Source organism: Oncorhynchus mykiss, chromosome 16 (genome assembly GCF_013265735.2).
Source record: "Oncorhynchus mykiss isolate Arlee chromosome 16, USDA_OmykA_1.1, whole genome shotgun sequence".
Classification (NCBI taxonomy): domain Eukaryota; kingdom Metazoa; phylum Chordata; class Actinopteri; order Salmoniformes; family Salmonidae; genus Oncorhynchus; species Oncorhynchus mykiss.
In genome coordinates this window covers 10,341,735-10,355,782 of record NC_048580.1, presented here as the reverse complement: position 1 = coordinate 10,355,782, position 14,048 = coordinate 10,341,735, and the positions used below count along the sequence as shown (strand labels likewise).

General features: G+C 43.9%; 1 protein-coding gene across 3 annotated transcripts in view; it reads right to left on the bottom strand.

Moving 5' to 3' along the window:
- The window catches only part of LOC110491336 (transmembrane protein 94), a 43,013-nt gene that overhangs the window by 17,308 nt on the left and 11,657 nt on the right, over positions 1–14,048 (bottom strand). The window contains exons 4-14 of one of the 3 annotated variants that reach the window (XM_036946118.1): positions 7,459–7,584; positions 7,227–7,354; positions 5,997–6,133; positions 5,595–5,809; positions 5,277–5,428; positions 4,804–4,906; positions 4,632–4,718; positions 4,389–4,505; positions 4,251–4,307; positions 1,835–1,939; positions 1,603–1,758 (exon numbers count right to left, since the gene is read on the bottom strand). In XM_036946118.1, coding sequence (XP_036802013.1) covers positions 1,603–1,758; positions 1,835–1,939; positions 4,251–4,307; positions 4,389–4,505; positions 4,632–4,718; positions 4,804–4,906; positions 5,277–5,428; positions 5,595–5,809; positions 5,997–6,133; positions 7,227–7,354; positions 7,459–7,584 — 1,383 coding nt within the window. Of the gene's footprint in view, positions 1–1,602; positions 1,759–1,834; positions 1,940–4,250; positions 4,308–4,388; positions 4,506–4,631; positions 4,719–4,803; positions 4,907–5,276; positions 5,429–5,521; positions 5,810–5,996; positions 6,134–7,226; positions 7,355–7,458; positions 7,585–14,048 lie in introns of those variants that run through there. The other 2 variants (XM_036946119.1, XM_036946120.1) reach the window with 2 other exon arrangements.

Below are 14,048 nucleotides of genomic sequence, written 5' to 3'. Positions count from 1 at the left end.
GCAGAGTGGCCAATCACATTAAAACGGACGTTACACACAGCAGAGTGGCCAATCACATTAAAACGGACGTTACACACAGCAGAGTGGCCAATCACATTAAAACAAACATTAAAACGGACATTACACACAGCAGAGTGGCCAATCACATTAAAACAAACATTAAAACGGACATTACACACAGCGGAGTGGCCAATCACATTAAAACAAACATTAAAACGGACATTACACACAGCGGAGTGGCCAATCACATTAAAACAAACATTAAAACGGACATTACACACAGCAGAGTGGCCAATCACATTAAAACAAACATTAAAACGGACATTACACACAGCGGAGTGGCCAATCACATTAAAACAAACATTAAAACGGACGTTACACACAGCAGAGTGGCCAATCACATTAAAACGGACGTTACACACAGCGGAGTGGCCAATCACATTAAAACGGACGTTACACACAGCAGAGTGGCCAAACACATTAAAACGGACGTTACACACAGCAGAGTGGCCAATCACATTAAAACGGACGTTAAAACGGACGTTACACACAGCAGAGTGGCCAATCACATTAAAACGGACGTTACACACAGCAGAGTGGCCAATCACATTAAAACAAACATTAAAACGGACATTACACACAGCAGAGTGGCCAATCACATTAAAACAAACATTAAAACGGACATTACACACAGCGGAGTGGCCAATCACATTAAAACGGACATTACACACAGCGGAGTGGCCAATCACATTAAAACAAACATTAAAACGGACATTACACACAGCGGAGTGGCCAATCACATTAAAACAAACATTAAAACGGACATTACACACAGCGGAGTGGCCAATCACATTAAAACAAACATTAAAACGGACGTTACACACAGCGGAGTGGCCAATCACATTAAAACAAACATTAAAACGGACGTTACACACAGCAGAGTGGCCAATCACATTAAAACGGACGTTACACACAGCAGAGTGGCCAATCACATTAAAACAAACATTAAAACAGACGTTACACACAGCAGAGTGGCCAATCACATTAAAACGGACGTTACACACAGCAGAGTGGCCAATCACATTAAAACGGGCGTTACACACAGCAGAGTGGCCAATCACATTAAAACGGACGTTACACACAGCAGAGTGGCCAATCACATTAAAACGGACGTTACACACAGCAGAGTGGCCAATCACATTAAAACGGACGTTACACACAGCAGAGTGGCCAATCACATTAAAACGGACGTTACACACAGCAGAGTGGACAATCACATTAAAACGGACGTTACACACAGCAGAGTGGCCAATCACATTAAAACGGACGTTACACACAGCAGAGTGGCCAATCACATTAAAACGGACGTTACACACAGCAGAGTGGCCTATCACATTAAAACGGACATTACACACAGCAGAGTGGCCAAACACATTAAAACGGACGTTACACACAGCAGAGTGGCCAATCACATTAAAACAAACATTAAAATACTGTTAGAAACAGTGAAGTAAATACATCCATACCGGTATATAGGAAGATACGACATACCACCCACCCAACCAGCCACACACCCACCCACCCAGCCACACACCCACCCACCTCGTCCCGGTCCTCGGAGTTGACAGAGAGGTCGTCTCGCAGGTCTTCTTGACTGTCGTTGTGAGGCGGCTCCACGCGACCACTAAAGAACAGCACCGTCTCTGGACTGGGGTTAGGCCAGGATAATACACCCCGTTTATCCACACAACACAACACCTGTAGAGAAAAAGAGAGCGAGTTACACACAAATGCACACACACACACACACACACACAAAAGCACACACACTTACAGTGACAGAGCCAAGTGTGTGTAGCAGGCTAGAAGTATAGCAGAGTGTCTGTGATTCTCCCTTCAGCACGCCCACCAGGTGTCTCCACACACACCGCAGCATCTCCTGCACACACACACAAGCACACATTTAGTCTACATCGCATTTTCACCCACTAAAAAAATACATAGTTGATACATAGTTGACTCAATTTTGCAGGCAATATAATCTACAGTATAGTGGGCTACAGTGCCTTCACTAAGTTTTCAAACCCCTTGTCTTATTCCACATTTTGTTGTGTTACCTGAATTCAAAATGTATTTCATTGAGATTTTGTGTTACTGGCCTACACACAATACCCCAAAATGTCAAAATGGAATTAATGTTTTAAGAATTGTTTACCAATTCATTTAAAAATGACTCGTGTGTACAATAAGTGTTGAACGTGATTTTTGAATGACTACCTCATCCCTGTAACCCACACATATGTGGAAAGTCCTTCAGTTGAGCAGTGAATTTCAAACACAGATTCAACCACAAAGACTGGGGAGGTTTTCTAATGCCTCGCAAAGAAGAGCACCAATTGGTAGATGTGTAAAAATGTTTTAATAAAAGCTGATACTGAATACCCCATTGAGCATGGTGAAGTTAATTACACTTTGGGTGGTGTATCAATACACCCAGTCACTACAAAGATACAGGCATCCTTCCTAACTCAGTTGCTGGAGAGGAAGGAAACCAACCGCTCATGGATTTCAAAACAAGGCCAATGGTGACCTTAAAACAGTTAAGAGTTTAATGGCTGTGATAGGAGAACACTGAGGATGGATCAACATTGTAGTTACTCCACAATACTAACCTAAATGACAGAGGGAAAAGAAGGAAGCCTGTACAGAATGAAAAATATTCCAAAACATGTATCCTGTTTGCAAACAAGACACTGAAGTAAAACTGCATGAAATGTGGCAAAGCAATTAATACAAAGCATTATGTTTGGGACTAATCCAACACATTACTGAGTACAACGCTCCATGTTACCAAACATAGTGGTGGCTGCATCATGTCATGGGTATACTTGTAATCATTAAGGATCGGTGATGAAAATAAAACAGAACGGAGGACAGGCAAAATCCTAGAGGAAAACCTGGTTCAGTCTGCTTTCCACCAGACACTGGGAGATGAATTCATCTTTCAGCAGGACAATAACCTAAAACACAAGGCCAAATCTACACTGGAGTTGCTTACCAAGACGACGCTCAATGTTCCTGAGTGGCCGAGTTACAGTTGACTGTCTAGCAATGATTAACAACCAACTTGACAGAGCTTGAAGAATTTAAAAAAGAATCACGTGCAATTATACAGTCCAGGGGTGCAAAGCTCTTCTTAGAGACTTAACCAGAAAGACTCACAGCTGTAATCTCTTCCAAAGGTGATTCTAATATGTACTGACTCAGTGGTGTGAATAAATGTGCAAACATGTTTTCACTTTATTTCATCCATTTTGAATTCAGGCTGTAACACAACAAAATGTGGAATAAGTCAAGGGGTCTGAATACTTTCTGAAGGCACGGTATATTATTAGTGGCAAAGTGGAAAAGAAAACACCTCCACAACACCTTCATCTTTCCCAACATGGTTGAAACCTAAATGTGAGTAAACACAGTATTTGTAGACGTCATTTTAGATGTCTTCAGTCTGACTACAGCCCAGGCGATGCAATCAGGGACTATGACCCAATACTCTCAGATGCTTCCTTTCCTCAAGTCCTTTTCTTAAGAAATTATATTTCTCCCAGGTCCTTCTGACCCTTTCCAGATTAATTTTCATCAAGTAAGGCTTTTGAGTAAAGGACACAAGGAAAGGAAGTCGTTTGAGAGTTGAAGTACACAGCTAGTGAGGCAGAGTTTCCCCATCATGCATTGCAAGCTAGAAGACAGAAGTGGCAGGCTCATGGGAAAGGCCGATCCAGAACCAAGCCCTATAGCAGGGAGGGGGTTAGTTCTGGACCAGGCCAAAGTGTCAGTAACGTAGAGGTGGGGGCGGTGAGTACTGGGGTTTGTGGGGGGAGTCAAAGGGTTACGTGATTAGCTGAAGAAATGGTATGATGAAAAATTGCCCAAACTAGACGAGTCAAATTTGCCCTTCCATTAGGGATGATCGGAGAAAGACTGATTGGCTGACAGAGAGAACCAATAGAAATGCCAAAGAGACGAGATCTCATGCCAGCTGAAGAAAATCAATCACATTAGGGATAAACAATGCAAAACCAAATAGATGATTGGAGTCCCAAACTCGAACAACAAAAGAAGATGCGTGAGGCGGGTGTGTGTGAGCTACAGGGTTTCACAGTGGTGGGTGAAGGGGCGAGGGCGGGCAGCGTGAGGACAGGAACGAGGGAGTGGGGGGGAGGCAGGGGTAGGACTTGGAGAAGTTATACCTGGGAGGACACCACTTCAGTGTAGCTGCTTAAGGTGTCCTCGGAGAACTTAGCAAGCTGGGGCGAGAGAAGACGCTAGTTAAACCACACAGGAGGCATCTCTCTGTGTCTCGCATGGCGCTTGTGTGCGTTTCTCACCAGGCCAGTAGGAGAAGCTCTGCTGGACTCAGCCAGGACGCTAGCCTCGCCATAGGTGTTGACCAGCACCCACATGACAGGAAACAGCAGGGGAAGGATGGGCAGCACTCCCATCAGCTGGAACACAACACTTATTACAATAGGAATATTTTATAGGTTTGAAGAGATTCTGTCCCCACAGGATCGCCTACCCTGCTATAAATAGGGAGAAGGGGCACGGCCAGGAAGAGGGAGTCTCCATACCTGCAGCTGGATGAAGTTGAAGCGTCCAGGAGTGAGGCTAGGGGCGTCAAAGAAATAACGCACTGTATTCACAACCAAGAACGTCATCTATAGGAGGAGAGAGGGATAACATGAGGGACAATGGCAAGTAGCTTTAATTAAGAAACTGTGTTTCTGTGTCTGCTTTTCTCACCAGTACAATAGGGCAGGCGAACTTGGCCATGATGGACTGAACGGTGAACCTCTCGTTATCCAGGGCTGTGATTGGTCGAGACAGAGCCAGGTCCAGACTGTTCCTGTAAAGCAGAGGTGGATTCAGCCAGGGGTGTCAGTCATTTTAGATGACGTCATGAGACGGTTTGAGTCTCATCCTGGACAACAACAAACATGCAGTTCAGAACAGTATTAGACTTAATGTGGGTCTGGGAAACCTGCCCTGTATCTTTAAACTGCTTCAAAATGACACACTGAGACGTCACAATTTCAGGTTTCCTTTGACTCTAGATGATCATTCATGATTTGCGCAAACTTTCTCCTCGAGTTGAATTCTTGAACCAAGAATTGTTGGATATCAAACTAGCTCGAGGTGAATTATTACCTCAAACCCGGTCACCTCAAAATCAAAGTTTGTCAGACTGTTTAGCCTCAAGAGGATGCATTGCCCACCTGACGCTGTCGAGGATGGGCGTGCGGACCACCCTGAAGAGGCGGTGCTGCTGGGGGCTCTGGGGACCCCTCTTCTGGTCCCCCCGGGGGGAGGGAGGGGGGGAACGAGGTGGGAACATGTCCCCTGGCTCCAGAACTATATGATCGTCATCCTGGAGAAGGGAGATAAAGGTGAGACATCCACATAAGCAGTATCCACCTCCTCTCTCGCCTTTACCATCTACACCCCCCTCTTTCCCTCTCACCTTCACCATCTACGCCTCCCTCCCTCTCTCTACCCCCCTCTTTCCCTCTCACTCTTCATCCCTCTCGCCGTACATTGATGCCTCTGAGAGAAGAGAATGTCTCCTGTCCTGGCCGTAGTGCTATAACGTCTCCCTCCACCAGTAGGGACACAGGCAGGTTGACCAGGTTGGAGTCGCGGTAGGTCCAGTGGAGCGACCAGGAGGGGGAGGAGGGGGTGTACAGGTCAGGGTAAAGGGAGGGAGACCACCTCATCCCCTCACCCAAATCTGCCCAGCCCGACAGGTAGCCTGGAGGCGGGAGAGAGAGGGTGGAAGGGGAAATTGAAAGATAGGATCACTAAACGAGAATGGTGGAAACTTGTCAACCTCAAGTAAAAGTGTTTATTTCTTAATGTTTTCCCTCCATTTAAATGTCCAACTGTCAACTCTCATCCCATCTCCTCTCCTCCTTGCGTCATCCCCCCCTTTCTCTCACCGTTGAGCTGATTGATGATGCTGTTGAGCCGGTGCACCATCTCAGTTCTCCTCAGCCTCTGCTGTCGACCAATCAGCATGAAGCTCAGCGTGAAGAGCATCAGGAGGGCTGCAGCGTTCACCAACTCTATCCCAGAACTACAGAGAGAGGAGAGGAGGAGAGATATGATAGTATTCACAGACTGTTGGGGCTTCCTGTGTTTCAACCTTATTTTACAGTGAGGTTGCTCTGATAGGAACATTTGGGTTGAAGTCCCAGTCTAAACAATACCCACACAAGTCCCAGTCTAAACAATACCCACACAAGTCCCAGTCTAAACAATACCCACACAAGTCCCAGTCTAAACAATACCCACACAAGTCCCAGTCTAAACAATACCCACACAAGTCCCAGTCTAAACAATACCCACACAAGTCCCAGTCTAAACAATACCCACACAAGTCCCAGCCTAAACAATACCCACACAAGTCCCAGCCTAAACAATACCCACACAAGTCCCAGCCTAAACAATAACCACACAAGTCCCAGTCTAAACAATAACCACACAAGTCCCAGTCTAAACAATAACCACACAAGTCCCAGTCTAAACAATACCCACACAAGTCCCAGTCTAAACAATACCCACTCAAGTCCCAGTCTAAACAATACCCACACAAGTCCCAGTCTAAACAATACCCACACAAGTCCCAGTCTAAACAATAACCACACAAGTCCCAGTCTAAACAATACCCACACAAGTCCCAGTCTAAACAATACCCACTCAAGTCCCAGCCTAAACAATAACCACACAAGTCCCAGTCTAAACAATACCCACACAAGTCCCAGTCTAAACTGTGTGGGTATTGTTTAGACTTGTTTAGAACGTTCCGGTCTAAACAATACCCACAATTTACAGAGGCCCAGTATAAATAACACCCACAATCAAAAAAAGTTGGTCCAATTGCCTGAATTGATACCATAACAATAAATAGAACGGCAAGTTCATAACATTAATGTGTACCACCGTTTATTCAAATGATCCTTTAAACTAATACTTCTAGTTTGATGGTTATAGTCATCAACTGTCCCATTAACGATCACCCATATTAGCAAACTTATGTCATATCAAACTTATTTCACATTTCTCTAGTATAGGTTACTTATCGTAATGAACGATATCAGCAAACGATATCGGTATGGTCTGTGTCGATAATGTTCTGTCAGTTGTCCCAGCTACACAGTCAAACACACCTGCCGTGCGGCTGGTCGCCATAACAACAGAGAAGTCCCACCACCACCAGCAGTGTGAGGGCGGCTCCCGGCCAATGGAGACAGGAGTGGCGGTTGCCATGGTGAAGGAAGCTTTTCACCCACTGCTCCTAAAATAACATCAACAAACAAAACAGCTCATTACGCTCTACAACAAAGTGTGTGTGCGTCCGTGTGTGTGTGTGTGTATGTGAGTGTGTGCGGTGGTATCTACCTGTGCAGTGGGTTGTTTGCCACGGCCTGTGGTCTGGTGCTGGTCAAGCAGGGTGGTGAGCTGGTCCCTCAGTGTTCCCAGAGCCTGACCAGTGGACAAGCCCAGGGTCCCCGCTCCCCCCTCCTCCTGAAACACACACACACACAAAATATATAGTTAGAATGCACAAATCACATTACAGTCAAGAACGAGTCAAATAGTTCAAAGGTCACAAATTCATGAACATTTATGGTACAAAAAGCACCTTGTCCACATAGCTTGGCTGCCCATGACCGCTGAAACAGAGCAGTACCTTGCTAGCTGCTTTGCCTTGGTCCTATGCACAGCTAAACTGAACTGTACAGTATAATTATCGTCACTCTAAGGAGCTAAACTAACTGAAGCCAATAGGATATGGTTTTAAATGAGCAGAGACTAGAGGTCGGCCGATTTCAAGTTTTCATAACAATCGGTAATTGCCATTTTTGGACGCCGATTACATTGCACTCCACGAGGAGACTGCGTGGCAGGCTGACCACCTGTTACGCGAGTGCAGCATCAAAAGGGCCTTGTGGCTGCAAGGAGCAAAGGTCAGTTGCTAGCTAGCATTAAACTTATCTTAACATAATCACTAGTTAAACTAGTAATATCAACCGTGTGTAGTTAACTAGCTTGTCCTGCGTTCCATATAATCAATGCGGTGCCTGTTAATTTAGCGTCGAATCACAGCCTACTTCAACTTCGCCAAACGGTTAATGATTTAACAAAAGCGCATTTGCAAAAAAAAGCACAATGGTTGCACCAATGTGTACCGAACCATAAACATCAATGCCTTTCTTAAAATCAATACACAAGTATATATTTTTTTAAACCTGCATATTTAGTTAAAATAAATTCCTGTGAGCAGGCAATATTAACTAGGGAAATTGTGTCACTTCTCTTGTGTTCTGTGCAACAGAGTCAGGGTATATGCAGCAGTTTGGGCCACCTGGCTCATTGCGAACTGTGTGAAGACCATTTCTGCCTAACAAAGACCGTAATTAATTTGCCAGAATTTTACATTATTATGACATAACTTAACAGCAATATTTCGGGTTGACACCCGTTCGATAACATACTTAACGGTTCCGTATTTCACTGAAAGAAAACTTTTTGATTTCGAAATTATCGTTTCCAGATTTGACCATGTTAATGACCTAAGGCTCGTATTTCTGTGTGTTATTATATTATAATTAAGTCTATGATTTGATATGATAGTCGGTATCGGATTTTTTGGTCCTCCAATAATCGGTATCGGCGTTGAAAAATCATAATCGGTCGACCTCTAGCAGAGATTGTTATGCTATAAATTTAATCATTCCTCTACACTGAACAAAAATATAAAAACAAATGTTGGTCCCATGTTCATGAGCTGAAATAAAAGATACCAGAAATTCTCCATATGCACAAAAAGCTTATTTCTCTCAAATGTTGTGCAAAAATGTGTTTTACATCCCTGTTAATGAGCATTTCTCCTTTGCCAAGAAAAATCCATCCACCTGACAAGTGCGGCATATCAAGAAGTTGATTAAACAGCATGATAATTACACAGGTGCACCTTGTGCTGGGGACAAAAGGTCACTCTGAAAGGTGCAGTTTTATCACACAACACAATGCCACAGATGTCTCAAGTTGAGGGAGCATGACATTTGCATGCTGACTGCAGGAATGCAGTCATTTCTCTACCATAATCCTCAAACGTCCTTTTAGAGAATTTGGCAGTATGTCCAACTGGCCTCACAACCGCAGACCACGTGTACAGCGTTGTGTGGGCGAGCAGTTTTCTGATGTCAACATTGTGAACAGAGTGCCCCATGGTGGCAGTGGGGTTATGGAATGGGAAGGCATAAGCTACAGACAACGAACACAATTGCATTTTATCGATGGCAATTTAAAATGCACAGAGATACTGTGACGAGATCCTGAGGTCCATTGTCGTACCATTCATCCGCCTCCATCACCTCATGTTTCAGCATGATAATGCACAGACCCATGTCGCAAGGATCTGCACACAATTCCTGAAATATGAAAATGTCCCAGTTCTTCCATGGCCTGCATACTTAGACATGTCACCCACTGAGTATGTTTGGGATGCTCTGGATCAATGGGTACAACAGCATGTTCCAAATACTGCCAATATCCAGCAACTTCGCACAGGCATTGAAGAGGAGTGGCACAACATTCCACAGGCCACAATCAACATCTCTTAAGCAGTGTGTCACACTGCATGAGGCAAATGGTGGTCACACCAGATATGGACAGGTTTTCCTCGTTTTTTTTAAAGGTATCTGTGACCAAGAGATGCATACCTGTTTGACCAGTCATGTGAAATCCATAAATTGGGGCCTAATGAAGGCATTTAAATTGACTGATTTCCTTAGATGAACTGTAACTCAGTAACATCTTTGAAATTGTTGCGTTTATATATATATTTTCAGAATAGTTATGCGCAACAGAAGTGAAGCTAGCTGTAGAGGAACAGTCATACCTAATGTCAGTGGGTTAGGGTTACAATGGAAGCCAGCTGCAGAGGAACAGTCATACCTAATGTCAGTGGGAACCCAATCTTTTCCCACACTCTACAGACACCTAATTTCAGCTCAGCTTTGTTTTCAAGCTCCACATCCCACACAGCTATAAATAAAACGGACAATTCTCCAGAGTCAAGAAGCAGAAAATCCTCTAGACATGGACACACACAAAACACACCCGGACGTCAGAGCCTGGTTGACACCGCTTCAGCATCCTAACGCCTGGCTAGCCGGTCTCATCTCTCTCTGCCCTACACTGAATCTTGGTCTAGTTCAGCCACAGCCCAGTGCCAGCTGGACGAGCTCTGACTGAATGTGCCTCTGCAATGTCTGGCTAGATGATACAGGAGAGTGTAAGAGTGGAGGCATATGAAAGCTGAAAGAAAGAGTGCCTGGGTGGAAAGGAGAAGAGAAACTGTATTGAGGGTTGTGCTTTGCAGTGTTTCCGCAGCAGTTGTTTAGTGTGGTGGTGCGCCACGACAAAATTACAGTCCACTTCTCCTCTGCAAACAAAACAAGTGATGAAAAGAAAAACTATTCTACTCTGGATGTTGTCAGAATGATCTGTTTACCTAGTCGGCTTGTGCGTTTTATGCCACATAAATATTCCTTGAGGAACAAGTTACGAGTGCTATAGGGAGGGAAACATGAAATTCTGACAAGAAGTCAACGCATAACAATTCTCGCAATTGCAGGGAAAACAGAAATGAATGGCCTTTGTTAAAAAGAGGACCCCAGCTTTCCATTCCTACTTTTAACTCCTAAATATGAGCAAACTGCAACATTTTAAACCAATACTTTTTAGCAGTGGCATGGTTAAGCAAGTTACCACTGCTATTCCCTGGGAGTGCATAGGGGAAAGTGGGGTTAAATGTAACATGGGTAAATTGTAGGGTAACATGGGGTAAAATGCCACCCGACCTCAAAACACTTTCAGTTGAGCAAGAGTAGTGGTCACCAGTGAAAGTGTTGGGGGAAAAACTGCCATGAAGTGGTTTCTGTGAGAAGTACAGACAGGGGGCGTATTACCCCGGGTGGTGGAGTGGCCCCAAGTTACCCAAACAAGACAGGCCTACATTATATTCAGTGTTTATGCAAGTTTTTGGGGACTTAAAATTCATCAATAGGATGCTAACTAGTTAAAATATCACATTTGGGATCTAGCTAATGATTAGCCCAACAGGGTAAATGCAGAGGCAACCCCATGCTTCAGACTATTTATTTATGCAGCATTAGCTGGGTAACAGGTAATAATGCGTATTGCTAATAGTATACCTGATAATATGGACCATGCATAGGCTATATGTGAAAATAATTTTAACAAATAATTTAACAATTTCTGGGAGGTGGAAATATATATTTTTCCTTCATTTTAGAGTAATAAGTCCTTTTAAAAAGTCACCTGAACTGAGCTTAGTCCTTCTACATAACAACCCCCAGACCCTTAAAACAAGGGGGGGGGACCCAACCTTTGAGGGGTAGCAGGGAGTAGCAGCACTTGCTATGCAAACGTGAGTATAACTCTGGTCACGCAAATTGGAAAACTTCGTAAAAAGTAACATGAGTCTTCAATATTCCCAGGTAAGAAGTTTTAGGTTGTAGTTATTATAGGAATTATAGGACTATTTTCCTCTATACCATTTGTATTTCATTAACCTTTGACGATTGGATGTTCTTATAGGCACTTTGGTATTGCCAGTGTAACAGTATAGCTTCCGTCCCTCTCCTCGCTCCTCCCTGGGCTCGAACCAGCAACACAATGACAACAGCCAACATCGAAGCAGCGTTACCCATGCAGAGCAAGGGGAACAACTACTAGAAGGCCCAGAGCGAGTGACATTTGAAACGCTATTAGCGCGCGCTAACTAGTGTCATGACGTTGGCCTTTTTGGGTATAGCAAGCCCATCCCCCTCTCCCTGCCTCCCCCTTGGCCTCCTTCAACTAGGCTGCTCTGGTCAGAGGTCGTAAGTTCCTGAGAAGACCTCATGGACACACAGTTATAGAGAGTAGTTTTTCATGGAGACAAAGGAAATCCTTCCACCTCACAGAACTTGAGGTACGAACAAATTTCATGTTCCGGAGAAAGTGTAAAAGATCGGTGAAGAATCCTGCTACGAACTGGTCCGTTTGTAACGACTTGGGAAGCTCATGGGAGACGGTGTGGCCACATTACCATAACCCTGTTTATATTATAGCCCCAGATATAAGGTTTACATCTAATTGTTGTACAAGATGAATGAGTGAGTATGATACTGTTTACACAATTTTACAATGTGATTTTGGACTGTTTAATGAAGGAAAACTCAAAAAGGGAATTGGATTTGAACTAAATCAGAGGACCACCCCTGAGCCCAATTAGGGTCAGACATCCTGGAACAGCCCTTTCCTACCATTCCGAATAAAACCCAACTTTGAGAAATTATCACCAGACCAAGCTTACCTCAATTACGAGATGGCTAAAGGTGTAGACCATTGCTGAATCTTTTTAACTATACCATGTGGTTAAACTCTTAGACTATTGATACCGACAGAATAAGAACAAGTCTTTGATATTTATTACTAGTCTGCAGCTGGGAATTCGGCATCATTGAACGTGAAGAACGACAACCACCGAAACATTCATTCTATAACGAATGTCACTCTGAACAATCCCCTCTAACCACAACCGAGAGAGAGAGACGGACAATTCTACAAAATAAATTAACTTTTCACCAGCGATCAAGACGACACACTGAGCGTAAATATACACAGTGCCTTGCGAAAGTATTCGGCCCCCTTGAATTTTGCGACCTTTTGCCACATTTCAGGCTTCAAACATAAAGATATAAAACTGTATTTTTTTGTGAAGAATCAACAACAAGTGGGACACAATCATGAAGTGGAACGACATTTATTGGATATTTCAAACTTTTTTAACAAATCAAAAACTGAAAAATTGGGCGTGCAAAATTATTCAGCCCCCTTAAGTTAATACTTTGTAGCGCCACCTTTTGCTGCGATTACAGCTGTAAGTCGCTTGGGGTATGTCTCTATCAGTTTTGCACATCGAGAGACTGAATTCCTCCTTGCAAAACAGCAAAACAGCTCGAGCTCAGTGAGGTTGGATGGAGAGCATTTGTGAACAGCAGTTTTCAGTTCTTTCCACAGATTCTCGACTGAATTCAGGTCTGGACTTTGACTTGGCCATTCTAACACCTGGATATGTTTATTTTTGAACCATTCCATTGTAGATTTTGCTTTATGTTTTGGATCATTGTCTTGTTGGAAGACAAATCTCCGTCCCAGTCTCAGGTCTTTTGCAGACTCCATCAGGTTTTCTTCCAGAATGGTCCTGTATTTGGCTCCATCCATCTTCCCATCAATTTTAACCATCTTCCCTGTCCCTGATGAAGAAAAGCAGGCCCAAACCATGATGCTGCCACCACCATGTTTGACAGTGGGGATGGTGTGTTCAGCTGTGTTGCTTTCACGCCAAACATAACGTTTTGCATTGTTGCCAAAAAGTTCAATTTTGGTTTCATCTGACCAGAGCACCTTCTTCCACATGTTTGGTGTGTCTCCCAGGTGGCTTGTGGCAAACTTTAAACAACACTTTTTATGGATATCTTTAAGAAATGGCTTTCTTCTTGCCACTCTTCCATAAAGGCCAGATTTGTGCAATATATGACTGATTGTTGTCCTATGGACAGAGTCTCCCACCTCAGCTGTAGATCTCTGCAGTTCATCCAGAGTGATCATGGGCCTCTTGGCTGCATCTCTGATCAGTCTTCTCCTTGTATGAGCTGAAAGTTTAGAGGGACGGCCAGGTCTTGGTAGATTTGCAGTGGTCTGATACTCCTTCCATTTCAATATTATCGCTTGCACAGTGCTCCTTGGGATGTTTAAAGCTTGGGAAATCTTTTTGTATCCAAATCCGGCTTTAAACTTCTTCACAACAGTATCTCGGACCTGCCTGGTATGTTCCTTGTTCTTCATGATGCTCTCTGCGCTTTTAACGGACCTCTGAGACTATCACAGTGCAGGTGCATTTATACGGAGAC